Source organism: Onychostoma macrolepis, chromosome 07 (assembly GCF_012432095.1).
Source record: "Onychostoma macrolepis isolate SWU-2019 chromosome 07, ASM1243209v1, whole genome shotgun sequence".
NCBI lineage: Eukaryota > Metazoa > Chordata > Actinopteri > Cypriniformes > Cyprinidae > Onychostoma > Onychostoma macrolepis.
The window spans coordinates 43,672,734-43,700,282 of NC_081161.1; the positions used below are offsets into that span (position 1 = coordinate 43,672,734).

General features: G+C 36.5%; 2 protein-coding genes across 10 annotated transcripts in view; both read left to right on the plus strand.

Moving 5' to 3' along the window:
• Positions 1-27,549, plus strand: part of LOC131544786 (Fc receptor-like protein 5) — a 273,713-nt gene that overhangs the window by 169,927 nt on the left and 76,237 nt on the right. The gene's annotated exons all lie outside the window — the stretch shown is intronic.
• Positions 339-22,592, plus strand: LOC131544832 (kielin/chordin-like protein). Its single transcript, XM_058783330.1, has 5 exons — positions 339-363; positions 5,156-5,191; positions 9,408-9,530; positions 11,403-11,579; positions 22,378-22,592. The coding sequence occupies exons 1-5, from the start codon at positions 357-359 to the stop codon at positions 22,563-22,565; spliced, it is 531 nt and encodes a 176-aa protein (XP_058639313.1). The 5' UTR covers positions 339-356; the 3' UTR covers positions 22,566-22,592.

Consider the following 27,549-nt stretch of genomic DNA (forward strand, 5'->3'; position numbering starts at 1 on the left):
CAGGCCTATATTATTCACCTCATGATTTTACTTTATTCACTGGTCTGTCTGTAATGTGTTCTCTGGCTGTGAACAACAAAATAATGCAGTGTGAGAACAATTACCTGGAGACATTCTCTGTGAAACAGTCCTTTCAGTAGAAAAACAGCTTCAACAACTTACATGCACTGAAAGAGCAGCTAAATATCTTAGAATTGATGTCTTTTTCTTCCTATTTTGTGTTTCTGTGTAGAGTTTTGTCTCCTCCCTCATCTCTTCTTGAATCGTGAAACACAGGAAGTGTCTGATTTAGCGCACGCATCTCTGTTAAAACAGTCTATTAATGTGTCAGTATGGGGTCCAGTGCACTGCCTCTCATGCTCTGTGAGTATTTCATTATATTCTACACTATCTTCTGTTTTGTTTTTGTTGTTGTTATTTTTTTCTGTTATTAACTGTATTCAACTGAAGATAAAAGAATGATTGTGTGTCGGAGGGTCTAAGAATTATCATATTATTTATTGTTCAGATTCAGTGTGATGATATGTTACGTGTTGATCAGATACAGTTTCAGAGAACATGTGTTTATCTGTGCTGCGTGTGAAAGATGGAGGCCCTGTGGACATGTGCTTTTGCTGTTTATGATGTGATACTCACTCTTCTTATTTTCAGCAGTTCAGTTAAATCAGATGTATTTGTGTTCATATGAGTTTGGTGTTGTATGGTACTGTATCTTTAAACAGTCTCTCCATTAGAGATTCAGAGAGTTTGAGAAGTTTATCTGTCACTTTTCATTCTTTCTGCCCCTCTTATTAAAAATAAATTGTCCATTTAGTGGTCCAAAAATCACACTTAAAAATGACTGAATTTCATTGCAGCAAACACAATATATCAAACAAGTGACATCTGCCAAAAAAAAACAAAAAAAACAGATGTTCATGCTTTTCAATTATTTTTAACCAGTTGTCTAAGTGTCATTTTTAGCGGATGTGTGTCAGTTCTCCTCACATTCTCAGCAGAAAACCACAGCTGTAGCTCTTTACATTAATATATGAACATGTTCCACTAATGCTTGACAATCTTGGTCTTCATTTTGAACAACATATTTATTGTTTCATAACTTTATTTTGTGAAATGTTTTGAGTGAAAACAGTGCTTGTGCTACATTTCTGCCAATTGTTTTGACTTGGTTTAATGGTTTAAGGGTGTTTTCACACCTAGTTTATTTGAGTAACACCTCAAATGATCTCAGATCTGCTAAAAGGACCTACAAATAAATCTTATTCAGACCACATCATTGTGGGTGTTTTTTAGTTTGTTTGAGTCCATTTACAATGTGAACAGTAAAAGCATTGATGTCACTTGCTGCTGGTTCCTTTTCTGATTCACTTTAACTGAACAGGGTTTGGTTCATTTAAAATATACTTTATGTGAAAACACCTAAGTGTTCAAATGTCTTTGGCTATATGTCACAATTATGTTTAATGGCAACATCAAACAGGAAGTGAGGCTGTGTTTCTCAAACACTTTGACCTGATGTGGTTTGTAGTCTGTAGTTTGTTTTGTTCCAGTGAAGCATCAGTAGTGTGAATGATCACATTAAAGTTAATATTTGCTTCTTTCTGCTCTATGGTTTTAACCAGTGGGGAAGATAGTTATTCTTATTCTGCATTTTTAGTTTCATAAACCTCAAAATACTATCTAATAATTGCTAATAATATAGCAAAAGATTCACAGCAACATGTGCCTGACATTTTCATTTACTTCCACTTCTTAGAAATCCATCTGTCTAATATCGCATTTAAGAGTCTCTGTTTTCTCATATTTAATACTCAAGCAATAATAAACCTACTGGTGAAGCATCATGTCTAGTGAGAGGCTTCTGTCAGTTCTTGTTCTCCAGATTGATAGTTGAACATGCGCAGTACCTGAGACGATCAGCTTTTGATGGCTTTCGGTGCCCTGCTCCAGGCTTTGAAGTTGTGGCAAGTGTTTATGACCATATGGTATTTCTTTTTAACTCTATAAGTATCTGCATGGTAGAATTATGCTGATTAGATTGGGGAACGTAAAACCCGTCAGGCTCCTAATAACTCTTTATATTGAAAATGAATTGTCCAGTGGCCCCCAAAAATATGGATGCTTAAATCACATAAAAATGACTGAATTTAAGTGCATTAAACACAAAATGTCAAACAATCAGCATCTGCCAAAAAATATGCTCTAACTTTTCTCAGAACTTGTCTCCGAGTCATTTTTAGAGGATGTGTGAAGTCAGTTCTCACGCTCTTTGCAGAAAAAAACACTGAAAGCTCATTACATTAACAAATGAACATGTTACACTAATGCTGGACAATCAGAAAGTGTCTTTTGTCTTCATTTTAAACAACATATTGTTTCATAATATACTTAATATACATACTCAGACCACATCACTTTGGGCTCTTTTGTCCTTTTACATGTGAACACTAAATGTACTGCGGTCACTCGCCGCTGGTTCACTTTCTGGTTTTCAAGAAGCTGTCTGGAAGCCATGGAATAAAAGAATTTTAAAAAAGTAAATTTGAGTTTATATTTCAGATTTTTAACTGTTTTCCTCCACTTGTTACCAGTGTTTTTCTGTCACCATTATGCACGCGCAGCTGCAAGTGATGCAACTGACGTAACTCCAAATTGGTCTGTAGCACCTTTAGTGTTCCCGGTCAAAAAACGGCTGGCCTTTAAAAAAAAAAAAAAAAAATCTCTCTGTAAATCTCTTATGCTATATTATCACCAAATATTGGATTCAATCTTTTTGTCAGCTTGTTTTCTTTCAATTAGGACAGAATTTGTATTTGTTTTTGGAAATGATTGATCGAAGGAGACATTAATATGAGCTTATGGACCTCAGTTTTTGAGAGAAACGTTATTTGTGGATAATTTTGCCAATATTCAATAACATTATGAAACTAATTTGCACTGTTTATCACACTAGTGTGCTTTAGGCTCAGATCAATGATGCCTACAATCAGTTAGTTTTTAAAATAAAAATAAATACAAAGCCTGTCCTAAAGAAAACAAGCTGAAAAAAGAGACTGAATCCAGTATTTGGTGATAATATAGCATAAAGAGAGATTTATAAGCTATTTTTTGTAGATAAAGGAACACCATAATTGTAAAAAGGTGGGGAAAAAATCCCCCCCAAAAAAAGTACTAAAATTTTCCAAAAATTGTTGGGAAGCTGTTATGACGTGTGAGCAATGTCAGTCAGTTTTAGCTCAATGATAAAGCCATGAATGAGTTTCTCCAAGTCTTGACTAGAAACAACACGTCTTGCACAGTTTTTGAGATGATAGTATGCTGGTTTAGTTTTTGAGATGATGGTATGCTGGTTTAGTTTTTGAGATGATAGTATGCTGGTTTAGTTTTTGAGATGATGGTATGCTGGTTTAGTTTTTGAGATGATGGTATGCTGGTTTAGTTTTTGAGATGATAGTATGCTGGTTTAGTTTTTGAGATGATGGTATGCTGGTTTAGTTTTTGCTTTGACATGACGACTGAAACTAAGGTCTGACTCAGAAGCACATCCAGATTCTTGACTTGATTTCTTGTTGTTTGACCGCTTGAGTTAAGGTATGCATTCACCTTGAGAACCTCATCTTTGTTTCCAAATACAATGACTTCAGCTTTCTCTTTGTTTAACTAAAGAAAGTACTGGCACATCCAACTGTTAATTTCATCAAAGCATTGATGCTTAGACTTCTGCTCTCATGTAGTCACGTAATAACCTCTCTCTTCTGACTTGAACCATTTGAGGACCATCCCAGAAAACCCTGCCCAGTTTTCCAGTCTCTCTAGAAGTATATTATGATCGACAGTGTCAGACGCACAGAGCCGATCCTATACGCAAAGTACACATGTTGCATCGGGCCCCGAAACACCAGGAGGCCCCCTTCCTCTCAAAGATGATTTAATTTTAATTTGTTTTTGATTTCAAATCATGTAATGTGAATGTCGTATACAGTCTCCTACTGTTCTCACTCGATACTGAAAGCACTGAGCTGCGGTTTCTCAAGTGCTTTCTGTGAGCGCGACTCGAGACGGAGTGAAACACGGACAAATATAGGCTACTTTGCACTGTGTATGTGTCAAAATGTCCGTCTTAGTGAGTTTTCACTAAACACAGTCAGTTATGTCTTAAATAAACAAACATTTTGAAAAGTAATCGAATGCTTGTCAGTTTATAGATCTGTGTATTCTGTGACAGCATCCTACGGTATAAACCTGACGCTGTCTGTCATCATCTGTTCATCAAACAACAAAAGAAAATAAGAGTTAATCACTGCTCTTCACTTAATATTGTTCATAACTTTATGAATTAATGTATGCTTAATTTATATGGTGGAGTCTATGCAATGACTTATTTATACATTTGATTACTTTAATTTCTGTATAGTATTGTAGGCTAAATTGTTTATTTTATTTGTAATTTTTTATTTCTGTTGTATTTGCCCTATTGGTTTTCTTCCTTTTTTGTATTACTTTTTTAATTTTTTTTTAACTCACTGTTGTTTTGACAGTGAAACTGCTCTGAAAGAATAGGTTTAAGGAGTTTGGGAGCATTTTGGGGCACCAACGAAGTTTTGCTGAGGGCCCCCAGAAGTCTAGGATTGGCACTGAAAAACGCAACACTGAGATCGAGTCCCAGCACTGATATTTTACCAGAATCAGTATTTAATTTAATATAATTGATTATCTTCATGAGATCTGTCTCTGTGCTGTGATGAGGTCAGAAACCAGACTGAAAATTGCTCAGGTGTCAATTTGAGTTTAAGAAGTTTTTCATTTATTTATTTATAAAGAATACTAAAGAAAACTCAAACTCAGAACAAGCAAAAACACTTAAAGAGACAGAACTTCACTGTCTGACGTCACATTGGTTGATGAGAATATGGTCATGTGCTGTGAATCTTCTCTGAGCAGCAGTGAATCCATCAGAGAATCGACTCTCGTATCGGTTCACGAGTCCTGTGACGTCTTTCTGTTGATGTTCAATGAATCTTCAGAGAATCGCTTTTCATGGATCAGCATCAAAACACAGAAAAACTCTTTCAGATAAACTCTAGACATGTTTCAGTGATCTGCATTGTGTTGAATGAATGGAAATGTTTTATATCTGTGTTTCTTCTGCTTTTAGTGCTGATGTCCTTCATCCACGCTGGACTCACTCAAGGTGCAGTATATTTGATTTATTAAACAAATGTGAATTGTTGTAGTAGTTTATTTGTCTACATGGATCATATGAGGATCCCACATTTGTCTCTTTGCTGATGATTTATGTCTATATTTTGCTGTCATTCACCTTCACCCAGAATCATTTGTCTGTGTTCCTCATGCTGCTAAAACACTGATAAATTATATAAAAAGTAGGTTAAAATGGTAGTTTGTTGCAAAAATTTACACTGTAATTAATGACCATTGATCCTTAGTTTTTTTCCCTCTGTTCAATTTGTCAAATAAAGTCACAAATTAACCACAAAGCAGAAAACAAATACAAATACTATAAAACAGCCACAAACACTGTTGATCTGAGGGACAGCTTCAGTGGAGAACACAGACATTTATGAGGGACATCATAACACATCCATAATAGAGAATAAATACAAACACACACAGATATAACACACATAACTAACATAACACGATACAGTAACATAATTGCAAAAATATTACAATTAAAAAAAATAAAATTAACTGACAAAGATTCATTTTTTATTGTTATAATAATGGTGTTTTAATGATGTCTCAACACAAATCTAAATGAGTCATTGAGTGATTATTGCAGACATCTAGTGGCTGTAGTCGACATTACATGTTATTTTATTTTATGGCAGCAATCTACCACTAAACCATGTCACATTGTCCATGTTATCTCCATGAATGAAAGTTAGAATTTACATCAAAATTATCTTATTAAATAAATATATTAAAATACATTTTTACTATTTTTTTTTTCTGGGCAACAATTTATTGTCACGATTAATCATTTTTATTTTATTTTATTTTATTATGAATGTTATATTCAGAAAAGCAAGCTAATGCAACAATTTTCACTGTAATTAATGACTCTGACTGTAAGATCTTGTGCACCTATCACTCTTAGTGTTATTCATTTAATATGATTTTGTTATGAAAACGTGTAAGAGATGAGAGACTGAGAACAGACACAGACATAAGTTCTCAATTGTATTGTGTTGTAGCCCATTATTGCCTCATCAACTATTAAAATAAATAATAGTTTGTTGAAACCATGGATCGCGGAACGTAACAAAAGAAAGGGGGATGTGGACACCTTTGCACACTGGCACGATGGATTTCAAGTGGCATTATAGTGCATTATAAATGTACCAAATCCTTGTTATTGTACTAAATAAAGTGTGTAAGATTGTACATTTTACATCCTAGTCTACATTTTAATATTAGAAACAGTTAGTATTAGATGCCAGATGCCTATTTATTAAGACTCGGGATAATTGATTTTTAGGATAGAGATCACGGTTCTCCCAAGATTCTGAAGCAAAACATTAGACAAATGCAAAATAATATAATTCACTTAGGTTTCTTACAAAATGTTTTATTTAAATGAGTGTAAAATGTTATAAATGAGCCAATTAAAATAAAAATATGTAAAAATTATTTGAAATATATGAAATTGTTTCGTTTTTGAACGAATCTCTTGATTGAATGAATTAGAAATCATGGGGGCGCCCGCGCAATCTTTTTTTTTTTTTTTTCCTATGGAAAGAACTTAAAGTACTCGTTTTTGGATGTGCTTTCTGTCGTCTCATGCAGTCTCTGTGGATGGAGCGCGTCGCAACAATGAACCGACTCACAGACATAAACTAAACTGAAACAAATCTATAGAAAGCTTGAAATGTCTACTACGAACTAATTCAAATACAAAACAAATCTTCTCTAATTATGTAGTCCGTATGAAAATGTGCATGTCCATTAGCCTACTGTGGAGATGGAGCGTCAGCGCCGGCGTTTGCATCCGACACTAACCGTGAAAGCACTAGTTGAGTAATAAATAATTAAAATGTCTTCTTTTTCCCCGATGCATTCATAAACTTTTGCCGGTGCTTTGCAGCAAGCTTTATGCGCACGCTTGAGCGCGGAATGTAGGCTATAATACGCCTAAATGCTTATTAAAAGATGGTTTAGTAGGTTATTATATTAATCTATTTAATATAAACGTTCGACTGGTTTACTAGAAAAATCCATAGTCGGGGGCTGGCCTAGCCTGGCTCAAGGAACCGATCCATTTTTTAAATAAAATGCTGTGACATTACGAAATGTGCGAATGCGAATCACGTCACATAGTATTCCATTGTACGAGTTATGCTTGTGTAAGTAGACAAATGTTTTTGTATTACTTAATCTTTCTTAAACTATGGGGGGTGCTTTGGTCTTTTTAGGGGTGCTGGAGCACCAGCTAGACCCTCCCTAGCGCCGCCCATTACAATCATCTGAAGCATAACATCAGATCCAAAAGTCAGTTTCTCATTTTGACGCGGCTGCCGCAACATCAGTCTATATCTGGACTATACACTTTTATCCCAATACTTTCATTATTATTTAATGTTTGCAACACAGAAATGTAGCCTACTGTGTAGACTGTTTGTAAAGCTGTTTCAAACATAAAGTTTATGATGAGCGCTGCTCTCTGGATCAGCGGATGCGCGAAAACAGGTTTAAATATTCCTATGTGATTGTGATTTTTTAATGGTTTAATAGACACGGTCTCATCGACATAGCAATAAGATTGAGTGTGTTTAAATCGAGATCGCGATCTTTTAATGAGTAATCCATATGAGCCTGTAGCCTATTTATTTTTGCGTGTCATTTGTACCAGACCTCAAAAGTTACCCGGGCCCAGGCCAAAAGTTTTTTAGGGGTGCCAATAATTGTGTCCAACGTGTATTTGAGAAAAACATTTATTTCATAATGATATTTCCCCCCATTTTAAATTCTTATTATCCAATGAAAGGTTAGATTTTTGTGATTTGTTTAAATAAAAGATCAAAAGGATTAACAATGCAGATTAATTTTCACAGCATTCTTTGATCATATTTACCAAGGGTGCTGATATTTTTGGCCATGACTGTATGTGAATATGTGTATGTATATATACAGAGCTGGGTAGTAACTGATTACATGTAAATCTGGATTACGTAATCAGATTCCAAAAAATTAAGTACTTGTAATTAGAGTAAGATTTACAAAAATCATTTCAGGTTTAAGAAGTGTTTCAACAGTCCATCAACTACTGATGAACTGAATTATCACTCAGTAGGTTATTTAACCATATATTATTATGTATTATTGAAAGGCTTTTGTCTTTCAAACTCATTAAACTGCACAAATTCTCGTTTTTTCTTATTTGCAGACATTCTCAAACTTTTAGTCATCTGAACCTCTTTCACCTAATATATTTACTTTATAGCGGTGGTCAATCGGCAATTCTGTAAAAGACAATATCTCCCTTTGCATTGAACTTTGAGCATCGTAACTTTGCAGATGTTGTTTGTGCTCAAACAGCAACACTGCACACTAACTTAAGTTAAAAAAGTGAAATCATAATCAATGACCCCTTTAAGTACCCCTGAGATTTTAAAATAAATATTTGAATAATTAAGTATCACATTTGCATGTTCACAGTTCTCTGACATTGGCTAATGGTCATATGGTGTGCAGGTAAACAAAATATTTCTTCTTTTTTAGTAAGTGAATTATTTTGATTGCTATTTTAAAATGATTTATTTTAATTTTTACATTTTTATAATTTAATGACATTTTTGCCTTTCATTAAACTCACAAACCCCCTGCAGTTCCTTTACGAACCCCAGTTTGGGAAACATTGATGTAATATAATGTTTAATGCACTTCATGTTGTTAATTACGATGAAAGGAATATATTTTCTCAGTCTTTGTATTTTTACATCATTATGGTTCAAGATTATCTTGTTTAAATCAATGTGATAAACGAGTTAAGTCAGAAGTAATCTAAATATAATCTAAAAGCAATCTGATTATATTACCTAAAATGTGTAAAGTAATGGATTACGTTACTGACTACAATTTTTGTGATGTAATTTGGAATCAGTAACGGATTACAATTTGTAAGTAATTTACCCAGCTCTCTCTCTCTCTCTCTCTGTATATGTATTATTTATATAAATAAAATATATAATTTATATTATTTATTACAATAATTTTTTTCAAGATTTCTGTAATGTCACAATTATATCGTTATTGTTCATTCTTTTGGTCATGGTGAAAAATCTCATATCATGAGAGCCCTAAAGACATGAAAAAAATATTAGCGACTCCAAGCTTTTGAACAGTAGTGTATATGTATTCATTGCATTCGGTGTCCATGTATGTAGGATGTACGTGGAATGGTGTTCGATATGTTGAAGAAGCCACGTGGACTGATGCTGGCCAAATATGTTCTTGTGTTGATGGACAGATGAGGTGTAGTAGGACTCATGACTGTGCAAATCCCACAGGTAAGAGAAAGAAAAGAAATATGAAAGACAGAGAGAAAAACACAGAGGCACTGTTCCAAACCCAAATGGGTTGTCTCTGTGTCTACATACATAGGTTAGTATATTACCTTGTAAACAAATCCAAAACAACTGCAATGGTGAGGGGGTGAGGGGGGTTATATTTTCTGACCACTTTTACAATCCATTACATCTTGACAATAAAAATTCCATCTGCATCAACTAATATTTACAAAACAAAATGTATAATCATTTATCAGGGGCACATCTGCCCCATATTTTGTTTTTTTAAAGGGGTCCTATTATGCTCTTTTACAAAGTCTTGATTTTGTTTTGGGGGTGTACTAGAACATGCTCTCATGCTTGGTGGTTCGAAAATCGCATTATTTTTCACATAATTTACATTATTACAATACCTTTCTCCCCAGCTTGACACAAACGGTTCGATTAGTTCCGGGTTTGATGAAGGCCTGCCTTCTGATAAACGAAATGTGTTGTGATTGGTTAGCTGTCCCAGTGCGTTGTGATTGGCGAACAGCTTAGACGGCGTTTCAGTACTGCCCCACCCTTGCCAAAACAGCAAGTTCGTCAATATTGCCATTATATCAATTAAGACCTCGAGATCGAGAATATTGAACAAGAGGATCGTGCAGAACCTTTGCACGCACGGATATTGCAAGACATATTAAAGTGGTAACGTTATTGTTGTTGTTGTTTTTTTTTGGCTAAATCACGTTTTAGATGGGATGTCAACAACAGCTTAAAAATAACTGCATTTACTATGTACAGATAAGTGCAACGGTAATATGTATTATGTTTATTGTTCTTTAATTCTAACATTATAACATGAATTGCAGTGAAACTGTTATACAGTTGAATTTATTTATACCATAGTCCCACAGACTTTTTTTTTTTTTTTTACACTATTTGTGGCCGCATATATATGCAAATTAATTATCTGCCAGTGGCAGCCGCTGTTGGGAGCGGGAGAGAGCGAGGTTTCCCTGGTAACGCTGTACACAAATTAGAGCTCCGCTCACATACGCTGCTTTATCAGACATTGCATGCAAGATGAAATGAAAATGACATCCAAAAATTTCTGAAATCAGCTGGTTTCCATCAGAAATACAGTGATATAAAAACACCTGCACTGGGTTTCGATTTTGAAACGTGCAGAGCTCAATCAAGCATCTCCCCACCCGCCAACCATTCGAATTTCAGTAGGCGGGATTTACAATTTGTGATGTCACAAATACAGGAAAAGAACTCTGTAGTCCAAACGAGCCTTTCGCTGTAGTTCTTGAAAAGGGATTTTTTAAAAACGAAATATCTCCCTTTGGAGTGGACTTTGAGATTTGTAACTTTGTAGATCGTTTTATGCCCAAACATACACACTACACACTGACTAAAATTCAAAAAGTGAAAAAGCATAATAGGACCCCTTTAAGGGCATTTTTGTTACGTCTTGTATCTAAGTGTGTGAGTTGTTTACTTACTTTTTTTAAATAGCCTTTCCGTTAATGCTATTATATTGCTCATTCAGACTGATTTTTGTGGTAATAATTTGTGCGGTTTATTAGGAGTGAGTATTATTAATAGCTTTAATTAAGAATCTTGTATATTAAAGGGATAGTTCACTTAAAAATGAAAATTTTATCATCATTGTCACCATGACTCATTCTCAAGTTGTTCTAAACCTGCATGAGTTTCTTTATTTGAAGAATTTTGGAAAACCAAACAGTGGACGTTAGCCATTGACTTTCAAAGCAAAGGGAAATGCTATGTAAGTCAATGGCTGCTGTCAGCTGTTTTGGTGAACTATCCCTTTAATTAATTGATTGTTATGATTATATTGAGTTGTATTCTGTGTTTTAGCCTGCATGTATGATGGCCTAGAGTATCAGAACGGTCAGGAGTTTCTACACCCCGCTGATCGCTGCGGTCGTTGCATGTGCTGGAATGGTCAGGTGACCTGCAACAGGAGGCCATGTCCAAACCCAGGATGTAGTAACCCCATCACTCGGCCGGTCCAGTGCTGTCCAGTGTGTGATGGTACCGTATAACACTGTGTCCACATTACTAGTTACAAAACCCACGACAGCCTTGTCAATGCATTTTATACTTTTAAATAGGGCTGCAACAACGAATCGATTAAATCGATAAAAATCGATTACTAAAAGCGTTGGCAACGAATTTCATAATCGATTCGTTGTGTCGCGCGACGCGAGACGTTTGATTATTAAAAAAAAAACTTTAGTTGAGCGTGGAGCGGAGTGAACACACTCGGTCTCTCGCGCACGGATGGTAGCAGAGTTTGGCGCCTCATAAAAAAAAAAAAAAAAAAAACGAGCGGAGGTAGAGGAAAGATACATGGCGGAGGCAGAGAAATCCGTGCGACCTAAGTCATCCAAGGTGTGGGAGCAGGGGCGGCGTTTGCGTATGGCAGTTGCCATACTCTAGCCCAGTCAGGTGCTGTGAAAAATTATCCAAACTTGAGTCGCTTATAATTCGTTTTATTATTTTAAATCAGAGAGTTTTAAAAATAGTAAACCAATGATAAGCATTAAAATAACTTGTCAGTAAAACTTCGTAACGCCATCGGATCATCGAGCTCTCAGCGAGACCTCGTAACTTCACCCCGCCTCCGTTCAGATTGACGCGCCGCGCACAGCCTGGAGAAGATGAGATCTCTGCTTTTCGCAATGCAAGGGTGAATAAATAATTGGTGTTTGAATAGTACAGCGTTTTCTTTACTCAAACACTATGTCAGTAAAGGATAATGTTTTTGTGTGTTTGAAGAGTGGAGAAGAATTAGTTATTTGCTGTCTATATACGTTTTAAATATCCTGTGCATTATGTCCATAAGCGCTTAATTTGAGATTTTGGCCAAGTGTATTAAACAACAAGAAAAACTAAGCGCCCATATAGCTACAATCAAAGTTATATAACCTGTAAAAGTTGATGAAAGCATAATGCACTTGCTGCTTCAGATAACAGTTACAGCCGTTCTAATGACAGACAAAACACTCCATCTCCGTCATTCTCTGGTCAAAAACATTGTTAACTCCATTTGAGCTTGATTTTCATATAATGTTAAGTGCAAGTGTCTGATACAATACCAACGCTAACGACGCAGTGTTGTTAAATTATTTAATTTTTGCACCCCAAAAAGTCTATATATTTGGCAGATGTAAAGCATACATGTGTATGTTTTTTGTGTTAGTCCATTTTTATTTTATTTTATTATTATTATAACAGCTCAGGGATGTTCAAGGAGCAACATGTTGGTGCACTTTCTAAAGATTTTAGTTCTGTTTTTGAATAAAGGGTTGGAAATGAATGCTTTTCTTTTTTCTTTTTCTTTTTAATCCGATTCATCGATTAATCGAAAAAAATAATCGACAGATTAATCTATTATTAAAATAATCGTTAGTTGCAGCCCTACTTTTAAATGTTTTTTTTGTTGTTGTTGAGTAAATAGTAAAATATGTAACCCTGGACCACAAAACCAGTCATAAGGGTAAATATTTCGATTTTATACATCATCTGAAAGATGGTTTGTTAGGATAGGACAATATTTGGCCAAGATACAACTATTTGAAAATCTGTAATCTGAGGGTGCAAAAAAATCAAAATGTTGAGAAAATCACCTTTAAAGTTGTTCAAATGAAGTTCTTAGCAATGCATATTACTAATCAAAAATGAAGTTTTGATATATTTACAGTAGGAAATTTACAAAATTTCTTCATGGAACATGATCTTTACTTAATATCCTAATATTTTTAATAATAATTTTGACCCATACAATCTATTTTTGGCTATTGCTACAAATATACGCCAGCGACTTATTGACTGGTTTTGTGGTCCAGGGTCACAATATGTGTTTTGTTTTATATTTATATATATAATGTATGTGTGTGTGTGTATATATATATATACCGTATTGACCCGAATATAAGACGATGTTTTTTTCTTGGAAATACATCTGAAAAAACGCGGTCGTCTTATATTCGGGACTAGACTTTGACATGTCAGTAATACACCCACAACAATAGGTGGCGCCAAAAACGCATAAGACGAGTGTGCCATGAAATATGTAATGTAATGTGTGTTGTAAAGATCACGAGTGAAACAAAAGAAAAAGAAAATCTTACAGCGGCACGAGTCGTGACTGTCATGTTAGCCTGATGGGAACAAACGTCCTCTGTTAGTGATTTTAAAACATAAGACAGTACCCAGATTTGAAGACTACAATAAGATTTCACTTCTACTGTTAATAAAAGTTTGGTAGGCTACTATGAGATGCATAGCCTAAATGTTATATAATTCAGATGGGCTACCTGTTATTTTTATGGTATATCAAAAAGTGTATATTTTTCAGTGTCATTGTTGGTACATTTTACCAGTATTTACCATACTTTCAAAACAAAAATTAAAATAGGAAAAATATGCAATTTGAAAATAACTTAAGAAAAAATGTGTTTTATAGAGAGAGAGAAAAAAACAAAAACAAGATTTGGTTTTCAAAAAGCCTTTTTCCAAAATGTACATCTGGAAAAAGGGGGGTCGTCTTATAATCAGGGTCGTCTTATATTCGGGACAATACGGTATATTATATATATATATATATATATATATAAATACAGTGCCTAACATAAATGAGTACACCCTGGTACATTTCTTATAATCCAACCTAATTACATCCATCTTTCTTTTAAATCAATACTTTCTATGGATTCTTTGCAATTAGATATTTCTGCAAATCTGGTTTATTGGTTTTAAATTCGATTAGTCATTAACAAAGCCAAAATTGAAACTATTATAACAAATTAATTTAAAATCATGGTGCTAAAATGAGTACACCCCAATGAATGTGTCAGTAGAAAACATCAAATAAAATTGTAAATATAGCTGCAAGCAGCAATGACGGGGCCAAGCACATCAGCGGCAAAATGAGGAGCTAAGCATAGCATTTAGCATCAGACCAACTTCAGCAATGATTAACTGAAGGCATTTTAAGATAATTGTAGTCCAAATGCCTGAAAAAGCATTTAAAACTACTAGTAATCCGACTGAATGATTTTTCACTTTTGACCAACAGGTTATCAAATCGATGTGGTGTGTTCTGTGTGAGGTGACTATGGCACACACAAAGTTTGGTGTCAAAATGCCAAAGCATTGCAGAGATACAGCCTCAAGTGTCATTTTGGCATCATAACTCAAATTCGTTGTTGTGGTATGTAAAAACGGTTTTATCTATCAACACAAAATCCATAACTTTTTGTCAGCATGGTCTGAAGATAATATGATTCGATTTCGGTGAAAATCGGAACAACGGTTGAGGAGGAGTTTGAAAAAATAGGTTTTCAACATAAATCAAAATTGTAGACAGGAAGTTTGGCTGACTATGGCACCATTGCCATCACTGTTCTCAGCATGACCCAGGGAATCTATTTATACCAGTCTCATTACAATAGGTAAAATGCACAGAAAGCTATTAGCATTTATTTGAAATGTCATTATAACTTTTGACCACAAGGTGGCACTGTCTCAGACCTTTTTGTGTACCTTCAGGTCATGGTCTCGATGGTATTCCACCAATGCATTCGTAAAATATAGCATTTTACATCATAATATTATATTGTAGTCAATGGAAATTTCATATTTTGTTCAATTATAGCGCCACCAAGAGGCACAGTCCCACCAAAATTTTAATGTGTCCTTAAGAGTGTGCCCATACATATGTGTGTCAAATTTGGTGAAAATATCTCATTTTGTTTCGGAGTTATTGACATTTTTATATACGAGATGAGAAAAAATGACTGACTGTCAACTTTGTTTGCATTTTTGTACCACTTACTATCACAATTTGGGCTATTGGGCAGATCCATGTAGTCAACACGCCATGATTCCGATTTTCCTACGGTGGTTTCGAGTCGATCGGAGTAACGGTTTCTAAGATATTGCCAGCTTTTTTTTTAAGCGCTAAAGTGCAACTCTGGACAAACCATAAGGCAAAACCTGGCAAGTTTGGTACCGCTGGACTCGGCAAGGATTCAGGAGTCTAAAAAGGTGACTCCCGTGAAAATAAGTCGACCACACCTAAAGTTATAAGCATGTGGATGTGACTCGAAACTTCTCAGGCTCCTTCAGGGCATCGTACTGATGACCCATACCAAGTTTCGTAACGATACGTCACTGCGTTTGTAAAATTTAGCATTTTAATACAAAATTCAACATGGCCGACGCCCAAAATGGCTGACATGGGAAAATTGGATATGGTTGGACTCGGCATGATGCACAGAATCTAATGAGACCAATTGGCCAAACAATTCACACGTTATAAGCAAAAATATGCATTTTTCATATCTCCTGACCACTAGGAGGAACAGCGTTGAAACACTGCAGGTAGCCTCAGGCCATGCTTGTTATAACACACACCAAGTTTCGTCTCAATACGCCAAACCGTTGCGGAGATATTGCCTCAGATCCATTTTGGATGGTGGTGGCGCTAGAGAGTTTGAGGTAGAAACTCCAAATTTGCTGTGGTTACTATTGACACTATCCTCTATCAGTGTGCCAAATTTTACAACTTTCCCGCAAGCGGTTTTATGGGCTGCCATAGACTCGAGCGGAAGAAATGGAAGAAGAAGAAGAATAAGAACGCTAACGGATATAATAGGTGCGTACGCACCTTCGGTGCTTGGCCCCTAATTAGCAGTAAATCACGAGCAGGTAGGTCTAATCAATTATTACAACGAGTGGCCACATGAAAATTGACTATTTAAGAGAAAATCCACTCCCCTATAATGCTGACAAAATGGCACCACATGGAAAAGAAATGTGGCAAAAGTGATCCAAAAATTAAAAAAGGATAGACTTGTGGGAAGCTCGCTGAGACGTCCAGGGCATCCAAGCAAGTTAACACTTCATTTTGTGATGAGAAAATTGAAGAAAATCGCCATGCAAGTTCAGCACAATTGGCAAAATCATTAGAAAGTCAAACTGGGCTGAGTATTTCCCATGACACCATACGACGTACACTGCAGAGGAGTGGCATGCATGGCTGTCGTCTACGAAGGAAGCCACTGTTAAAGCCCATGCACAAAAAAGCCTGTCTATAATTTGCCAGAGCTCATGTTTACAAAGACGAAGCCTGTTGAGACTCTATACTTTGGAGTGATGAAACAAAGATTAATGTTTTTGGCTCTGATGGGTTCAGAACTGTATGGCATCACAAGGGTGAGGAGTACAATGAAAAATGCATGGTACCTATAGTAAAGCATGGTGATGGCAGTGCTCTTGCGTGGGGTTGCATGAGTTCTGCAGGCATCAGGGAGTTGCATTTCATAGAAGGCATCATGAATTCACAGATGTACTGTGAAATACTAAAAGAGAAGATGCTACCATCACTTCGTGCCCTAGGTCGCCGGGCTCTTTTTCAACATGATAATGACCCAAAACCTAAATCTAAGGTAACTGGTTCATTTCTGAGGAAGAAAAGGGTAAAAGTGATTCAGTGGCCAAGCATGTCACCAGATCTCAACCCAATAGAACGTGAGGAGTTTTGAAAAGACAAGTTGAACATGATTCTGCATCCAGGATCTGAAAAACTTCATTCTTCAAGAATGGAGAAAGGTAGATGTAGCTATATGTCATCAGCTTGTTCATTCAATGTCTAGAAGAATTGGTGCTGTTCTTAAAAATCAAGGAGGCCATACAAAATATTATATTTAGTTGAATCTGTTGTAAGATGTAATCATTATTGCAACACCTCAATTGAATTACAGTACATGTGTTATTTCTTCTTATCCTAAAGATGTTTGGAGAGCAGACTCTTATGTAATTAAAAATAAATGTTCAATAGAACTTGTAAAAATGCTGCAAATTGGCCTCATATTTGCTGGGAAATGGATGAAAATCTTAATTCTCAAAGGGGGTGTACTCATTTATGCTGGGAACTGTAAGCATATATATAGATAGATAGATGGATAGATACAGTGTGACGGTATGTGAGTTTTCTAACATTTATACATATATGATGATTTTTGTGGTTTATGGAAAATTAAAAGGAGTGAGTATTTTAGTAGATTTAATTAAAGGGATAGTTCACCCAAAAAGATTAAATTTTGTTATCATTGACTTGTCATCTTTAACTCACTCTCAAGTTACTCCCAAACTGTATGAGTTTCTTTCTCCTGCTGAGCATAAAAGAAGATACTTTGAAGAATCTTAGTATCCAAACAGTGGATGTTAGCCACTGACTTTCATAGAAAAAATACTATGGAAGTCAATGGCTGCTGTCAGCTGTTTTGGTGAAAAATCTGTAATTAAGAGTCTTTTATATTAATTAATTGATTGTTATGATTATATTGAGTTGTATTCTGTGTTTTAGTCTGCATGTATGATGGTCGAGAGTGTCAGAATGGTCAGGAGTTTCCAGACCCCGCTGATCGCTGCAGTCGTTGCATGTGCTGGAATGGTCAGGTGACCTGCAACAGGAGGCCATGTCCAAACCCAGGATGTAGTAACCCCATCACTCGGCCGGGCCAGTGCTGTCCTGTGTGTGATGGTACCGTATAACACTGCATCTACATTACTAGTTACAAAACCCACCGAAAGCCTTGTTTTCTTTTTTTTTTTTTGAGTAAATGGTAAAATGTGTTTTTTCATTAAAAGATACATATACTAGTGTTCTCCTAAACTAGTGTACTTCATTGACAAAAAGCACAAAGAGCACTTTTTACAGTATTACTCTTCTGATAAAAATGGGCAAGAAATATTGATGACTACTGTGCTGCAATGATTTTTTTACATATACCTGTATACATATAAAACTGCCTCCTCATTTTAAAACACCACCGCACGCCACTGATATATATATATATATATACATATACATACATATAAAATGAATGTCCCTGTTACACTTAATGTTTACCCTAAGTTCAAATAGCTATAGATTCTATTTACACTTAGCAGGATTTTCTGTTATTTATACTACTTATTGCAAATAGTGTCAGTTTTCTGCACTTCAGTATTGTAGTACATTATAAAACATTATGTAGTAATAACATATTGAGTGTAAATTCTAATTATTAAATGGATGTCACCTTATTGGGATAATAATCTCTCCCTACCCTATACTTCTAAATTCAACTTTTAGATTATTTCCTTCATTATTATTGAAAATGCATGCCTTTCCGACGTGATATCTGATTTGAAAAGGTCGGAAAAAAGTTAGGCAAAACACGGATTCGAACACCGGTCGTTCGCGTCATAAACGACTTCAACACGTACTTCACCATCTGCACCACTGGAGCTACTATAGAAAGATGCTTTGTAATCACACGTTGGTGGGCGGAGTTAATATAAATAACCTCTGCCAACAAGGCTGCCTATTTGCTCTTGTAAATAGATACTCCGTTTTTTGTTTGTGAACTGATATTCAGCTGTTCTTTTTAATAACTTATTTTTGGGTCATCGTCATAAAAGCCCTGTCACAGGCACAAAGATACATCTTTCATTTCATCAAGCTAAATGCTCACTAAAAACTGACAGTCATCACGTTATCAAGTTTCATTGTGACGTGACAAAGCAGTTCTAAGCGGGAGAGTTGCGTACTTACTTTATAATTAGTCAATAACGCCATCACTTTCTTCATTCAGACCGAGAGCTCGCACGAAAACAAGAGGCGGGATTTATCACACAAACCAATCACATCCTATCATAACCGATCATATCCAATTATAGCGCGATAGAGGCATTGCCTCCTCTCACGTGATTTTTCCCCATTCATCTCAGTGAGCCTCCAGAAAAGTCACGGCACGCTAAGGGGTCTCTGTAGAAAGTCAATGGACTGAAGGGAGGCAAGCCTCCGCTGTAACTTTACCTGCGGGTGTCGCTGTTGGACAGTGTTACTTTATAAAAACAAGTTACTTTTAGACTTTTAATTTCATATTTAGTCATATGTGCGCTGTTTTATTTTTGTAATATCTAATATTTTCTCATCCAGTTTTGAGGAGAGGAGACACTGCCTCCCTTGCCTCCTCAGAGGAAACGACCCTGATATACAGTGAGGAAAATAAGTATTTGAACACCCTGCTATTTTGCAAGTTCTCCCACTTAGAAATCATGGAGGGGTCTGAAATTGTCATCGTAGGTGCATGTCCACTGTGAGAGACACAATCTAAAAAAAAAAATCCAGAAATCACAATGTATGATTTTTTAACTATTTATTTGTATGATACAGCTGCAAATAAGTATTTGAACACCTGTCTATCAGCTAGAATTCTGACCATCAAAGACCTGTTAGTCTGCCTTTAAAATGTCCACCTCCACTCCATTTATTATCCTAAATTAGATGCACCTGTTTGAGGTCGTTAGCTGCATAAAGACACCTGTCCACCCCATACAATCAGTAAGAATCCAACTACTAACATGGCCAAGACCAAAAAGCTGTCCAAAGACACTAGAGACAAAATTGTACACCTCCACAAGGCTGGAAAGGGCTACGGGGAAATTGCCAAGCAGCTTGGTGAAAAAAGGTCCACTGTTGGAGCAATCATTAGAAAATGGAAGAAGCTAAACATGACTGTCAATCTCCTTCGGACTGGGGCTCCATGCGAGATCTCACCTCGTGTGGTCTCAATGATCCTAAGAAAGGTGAGAAATCAGCCCAGAACTACACGGGAGGAGCTGGTCAATGACCTGAAAAGAGCTGGGACCACCGTTTCCAAGGTTACTGTTGGTAATACACTAAGACGTCATGGTTTGAAATCATGCATGGCACGGAAGGTTCCCCTGCTTAAACCAGCACATGTCCAGGCCCGACTTAAGTTTGCCAATGACCATTTGGATGATCCAGAGGAGTCATGGGAGAAAGTCATGTGGTCAGATGAGACCAAAATAGAACTTTTTGGTCATAATTCCACTAAACGTGTTTGGAGGAAGAAGAATGATGAGTACCATCCCAAGAACACCATCCCTACTGTGAAGCATGGGGGTGGTAGCATCATGCTTTGGGGGTGTTTTTCTGCACATGGGACAGGGCGACTGCACTGTATTAAGGAGAGGATGACAGGGGCCATGTATTGCGAGATTTTGGGGAACAACCTCCTTCCCTCAGTTAGAGCATTGAAGATGGGTCGAGGCTGGGTCTTCCAACATGACAATGACCCGAAGCACACAGCCAGGATAACCAAGGAGTGGCTCTGTAAGAAGCATATCAAGGTTCTGGCATGGCCTAGCCAGTCTCCAGACCTAAACCCAATAGAGAATCTTTGGAGGGAGCTCAAACTCTGTGTTTCTCAGCAACAGGCCAGAAACCTGACTGATCTAGAGAAGATCTGTGTGGAGGAGTGGGCCAAAATCCCTCCTGCAGTGTGTGCAAACCTGGTGAAAAACTACAGGAAACGTTTGACCTCTGTAATTGCAAACAAAGGCTACTGTACCAAATATTAACATTGATTTTCTCAGGTGTTCAAATACTTATTTGCAGCTGTATCACACAAATAAATAGTTAAAAAATCATACATTGTGATTTCTGGATTTTTTTTTTTTAGATTATGTCTCTCACAGTGGACATGCACCTCGATGACAATTTCAGACCCTCCATGATTTCTAAGTGGGAGAACTTGCAAAATAGCAGGGTGTTCAAATACTTATTTTCCTCACTGTATATATATATATATATATATATATATATATATATATATATATATATCCCAGACATTCGGACGGTATGATTAAACAGCCAGTATGCTAGTATTATCATATTTTGTAATTATACAACAGTTTGACGGCATACATAAGAAACAACTATGTAGTGTCTTTACAAACCCTCTTGTGTGCAGAACTACTTCCTTCCGCCTCAGATTCAAATCTAAAGTTGACAGTTTAACAGCTGAGCCCAAGCCTCCGTTAATAATTCCAAAACATTACTTTAGAACTAGTAACGAAAGAACGTTGGGTTGCTTCATTACCTGCATCTTATACAGCATTCATTCTTCAGCTCAATCTCATATTCACAATAAAACATTAGTTTGAATGTCCACAGAGGAAAGTGATAGGCTCTCTGTTGTACTATCCTTTCATTTGTTAAGGGTGATATCCAATGACAGTGCTGTTCAGTGCATTTGTTGGCTGCTTCTAACAAGGTGCTGTTGGAAGTAAACACATTTGAAGTCTAAACAAGTACATTCTCGCCCGAAAAACTCATAAAACTACATTCTGTGACACAAAAACATTATTATTTATGAAATTATTCATAATATAATAGATTTGGGTGTCCGCCATGACACTCACTGTGAGGAATAGCACAAGCAGAGTGATACAAACAGTGAAATGGTTGGAGTGCTGTTATCACATATAGGCTATACACACACACACACACACACACATATATATATATATATATGCTAGTGTTCTCCTAAAGTAGTGTGTACACACACACACACAGTGTGACAGTATGTGAGTTTTCTTACATTTATACGTATATGATGATTTGTGTGATTTATAGAAAATGAAAAAGAGTGAGTATTATTAGTAGCTGTAATTAAGGGTCTTTTAAATTAAAGAGAGAGTTCATACAAAAATTAAAATTTTGTTATCTTTGACTTGTCATCATTTTCTCACTCAAGTTGCTCCAAACCTGTATGAGTTTCATTCTCCTGTTGAGCATGAAAGAAGATATTTTGAATAATCTTAGTATCCAAACAGTGGACGTTAGCCACTGACTTTCAAAGAAAAAATACTATGGACGTCAGTGGCTGCTGTCAGCTGTTTTGGTGAACTATCCCTTTAATGAATTGATTGTTATGATTATACTGAGTTGTAGTCTGTGTTTTAGTCTGCACCTATGATGGCCAAGAGTATCAGAACGGTCAGGAGTTTCTACACCCCGCTGATCGCTGCAGTCGTTGCGTGTGCAGGAATTTTCAGGTGACCTGCAACAGGAGGCCATGTCCAAACCCAGGATGTAGTAACCCCATCACTCAGCCGGGCCAGTGCTGTCCAGTGTGTGATGGTACCGTATAACACTGCGTCCACATTACTAGTTACAAAACCCACGACAGCCTTGTCAATGCATTTTATACATTTAGTTAATAGTAAAATATGTGTTTTTGTTACTTTATATATATATATATATATATATATGTGTGTGTGTATACAGGTGCTGGTCATATAATTTGAATATCATCAAAAAGTTGATTTATTTCACTAATTCCATTCAAAAAGTGAAACTTGTATATTATATTCATTCATTACACACAGACTGATATATTTCAAATGTTTATTTCTTTTAATTTTGATGATTTACAGCTCATGAAAGTCAAAAATCAGTATCTCAAAATATTAGAATATTTACATTTGAGTTTGAATAAATGACCATCCCTACAGTATAAATTCTGGGTATCTCTTGTTCTTTGAAGCCACAATAATGGGGAAGTCTGCTGACTTGGCAATGATCCAGAAGACGAACATTGACACCCTCCACAAAGAGGGTAAGTCACAGAAGGTCATTACTGAAAGGTGTGGCTGTTTACAGAGTGCTGTATCAAAGCATATTAAATGCAAAGTTGACTGGAAGGAAGAATTTGGGTAGGAAAAGGTGCACAAGCAACAGGGATGACCGCAAGCTTGAGAATACAGTCAAGCAAAGCCGATTCAAACACTTGGGGGAGCTTCACAAGGAGAGAACTGAAGCTGGAGTCAGTGCATCAAGAGTCGCCACGCTCAAACGTCTTCAGGAAAAGGGCTACGAAGCCACTTCTGAACCAGAGACAACGTCAGAAGCGTCTTACCTGGGCTGTGGAGAAAAAGAACTGGACTGTTGCTCAGTGGTCCAAAGTCCTCTTTTCAGATGAAAGTAAATTTTACATTTCATTTGGAAAGTAAGGTCCCAGAGTCTGAAGGAAGAGTGTAGAGGCACAGAATCCATGTTGCTTGAAGTCCAGTGTGAAGTTTCCACAGTCAGTGATGATTTGGGCTGCCATGTCATCTGCTGGTGTTGGTCCACTGTGTTTTCTGAAGTCCACAGTCAACGCAGCCATCTACCAGGAAATTTTAGAGCACTTCATGCTTCCTTCTGTTGACAAGCTTTATGGAGATGCTGATTTCATTTTCCAGCAGGACTTGCACCTGCCCACACTGCCAAAGGTACCAAAAGCTGGTTCAATGACCATAGTGTTACTGTGCTTGATTGGCCAGCAAACTCGCCTGACCTGAAACCCATAGAGAATCTATGGGGTATTGTCAAGAGGAAGATGAGAGACACCAGACCCAACAATGCAGAAGAGCTGAAGGCCACTATCAGAGCAACCTGGGCTCTCATAACACCTGAGCAGTGCCACAGACTGATCGACTCCATGCCACGCCGCATTGCTGCAGTAATTCAGGCAAAAGGAGCCCCAACTAAGTATTGAGTGCTGTACATGCTCATACTTTTCATTTTCATACTTTTCAGTTGGCCAAGATTTCTAAAAATCCTTTCTTTGTATTGGTCTTAAGTAATATTCTAATTTTCTGAGATACTGAATTTGGGATTTTCCTTAGTTGTCAGTTATAATCATCAAAATTAAAAGAAATAAACATCTGAAATATATCAGTCTGTGTGTAATGAATGAATATAATATACAAGTTTCACTTTTTGAATGGAATTAGTGAAATAAATCAACTTTTTGATGATATTCTAATTATATGCTGGTCATCACTTACTCACTCAAGTTGCTCCAAACCTGTATGAGTTTCATTCTCCTGTTGAGCATGAAAGAAGATATTTTGAATAATCTTAGTATCCAAACAGTGGACGTTAGCCACTGACTTTCAAAGAAAAAATACTATGGACGTCAGTGGCTGCTGTCAGCTGTTTTGGTGAACTATCCCTTTAATTAATTGATTGTTATGATTATACTGAGTTGTATTCTGTGTTTTAGTCTGCATGCATGATGGTCGAGAGTATCAGAACGGTCAGGAGTTTCCAGACCCCGCTGATCGCTGCAGTCGTTGCGTGTGCAAGAATTTTCAGGTGACCTGCAACAGGAGGCCATGTCCAAACCCAGGATGTAGTAACCCCATCACTCGGCCGGGCCAGTGCTGTCCTGTGTGTGATGGTACCGTATAACACTGCGTCCACATTACTAGTTACAAAACCCACCGAAAGCCTTGTTTTCTTTTTTTTTGAAGTAAATAGTAAAATGTGTTTTTTCATTGTAAGATACATATACTAGTGTTCTCCTAAACTAGTGTACTTCATTGACAAAAAGCACAAAGAACACTTTTTACAGTATTACTCTTCTGATAAAAATGAGCAAGAAATATTGATGACTACTCCTGCACTGCAATGATTTTTTTCCCCAAACAAAGCTCCTCAGAATAAGAATGGAATACATTTATTTAGCAAGTTTGCGTAACATTTTGCATTTTTAAGTGTGACAAATATGCAAATAATTTTTTTTAAAAAGGAAGGGGGCAAAAACCTTTTCACAGCACTGTACATATACATATACAATTAATGTCCCTGTTACACTTAATGTTTACACTAAGTTCAAATAGCTATAGATTCTATTTACACTTAGCAGGATTTTCTGCTATTTATACTACTTATTGCAATATTGTCAATTATCTGCACCTCAGTATTGTAGTACATTATAAAACATTATGAAATAATAACATATTGAGTGTAAATTCAAATTATTAAATGGATGTCACCTTATTGGGACAATAATCTCTCCCTACCCCTACCCTATACTTTAAGTTCAACTTTTAGATTAATTCCTTCATTATTATTGAAAATACATGTAATAATAACAGTAATAAACAAGTACATTCTCGCCTGAAAAACTCTTAAAACTACATTCTGTGACACAAAAACATTATTATTTATGAAATTATTGTAGATTTGGGTGTCCGCCATAACACTCACTGTGAGGAATAGCACAAGCAGAGTGATACAAACAGTGAAATGGTTGGAGTTCTGTTATCACATATAGGCTATATATACACATACATACACACACAAATCTTCTCTAATTATGTAGTCCGTATGAAAATGTGCATGTCCATTAGTCTACTGTGGAGATGGAGCGTCAGCGCCGGCGTTTGCATCCGACACTAACCGTGAAAGCACTAGTTGAGTAATAAATAATTAAAATGTCTTCTTTTTCCCCGATGCATTCATAAACTTTTGCCGGTGCTTTGCAGCAAGCTTTATGCGCACGCTTGAGCGCGGAATGTAGGCTATAATACGCCTAAATGCTTATTAAAAGATGGTTTAGTAGGTTATTATATTAATCTATTTAATATAAACGTTCGACTGGTTTACTAGAAAAATCCATAGTCGGGGGCTGGCCTAGCCTGGCTCAAGGAACCGATCCATTTTTTAAATAAAATGCTGTGACATTACGAAATGTGCGAATGCGAATCACGTCACATAGTATTCCATTGTACGAGTTATGCTTGTGTAAGTAGACAAATGTTTTTGTATTACTTAATCTTTCTTAAACTATGGGGGTGCTTTGGTCTTTTAGGGTGCTGGAGCACCAGCTAGACCCTCCCTAGCGCCGCCCATTACAATCATCTGAAGCATAACATCAGATCCAAAAGTCAGTTTCTCATTTTGACGGCTGCCGCAACATCAGTCTATATCTGGACTATACACTTTTATCCCAATACTTTCATTATTATTTAATGTTTGCAACACAGAAATGTAGCCTACTGTGTAGACTGTTTGTAAAGCTGTTTCAAACATAAAGTTTATGATGAGCGCTGCTCTCTGGATCAGCGGATGCGCGAAAACAGGTTTAAATATTCCTATGTGATTGTGATTTTTTAATGGTTTAATAGACACGGTCTCATCGACATAGCAATAAGACTGAGTGTGTTTGAATCGAGATCGCGATCTTTTAATGAGTAATCCATATGAGCCTGTAGCCTATTTATTTTTGCGTGTCATAATTTGTACCAGACCTCAAAATTTACCCGGGCAAAAGTTGCCAGGAGACACTTGACAAATCAAAATAACACGTGTTTGCTAAATCAGCTGAAAATATCAAACATGTCTGATATCCTCCGACTGTGTGCAATCAGAGTCTGAAGCTAAAAGATCTGAGTCTGTGACCATCACACACTACACCATTTTCTGTGGAATCTGTCAAGAACTAAAAGCTGCAGACTGGATCTGACTTTCAGGAAACTAGCGTCGACTTCTCTAGACTGTAAATCAGGGCAAACATCTTGTAGTGTATTCCAGGCTTAACTCTGAAGTGCTTCGAAACACACAGTTTATTGTGTTGACATCATTTCACCTGAAACAGGAAGAGAGGGCGGGACATATCAAGCAGCTCCGCCCCCTTTTTTAAATAGCCACACAGTTATATCACAGTTTGGACCAGAGCCGTTGAACTCAGAAAAGCCACATTTGACAGCTTACAGTTTTTTTTAATTGCTAACATGCCTTGTTCAATACTGAGGCCACATTTTCAAAACTGTTCACACATTCAGCGAGACAGAAGTCTATGCGGACCAAACTGTGAATCATTTTTCATTGCTTTCAGACAAAATGCATGCAATGACCACATTTTTCAAAATCCACAAACACTTTTGTCATTCATACTCCACAACGCTGTACATTTACAGCACATTTTTCAAATGCTAACAAACTGCTTTCAAAACTGATAAAAGCACATTTACCTTCGGCCCGAGTTGGTTTTGTCTCCGGCGGCCGCTGCTAGAATGAAGGAACTCAGCTGCCTGAGAGAAAGATTTGTCGGTTAATCCTGAGGAGATTTCGGCGGGCACAGTTCTCAAGAGGAATACTTCAGATGCAAAAAGGTAAATTAAGTTATTTAATTTATTTAATGCTCAATCTAGTGAATCATTGAATGATAGACAGTAACAAATTGCACCTTGATGAAAACCAATACAGTATTGTGAATAACAAAGCTCAAATACTTGAAACAAACAAATAAACAATTAATCACACTCAAACCCAAAATAAGACAGTGTTACCACATACAATACA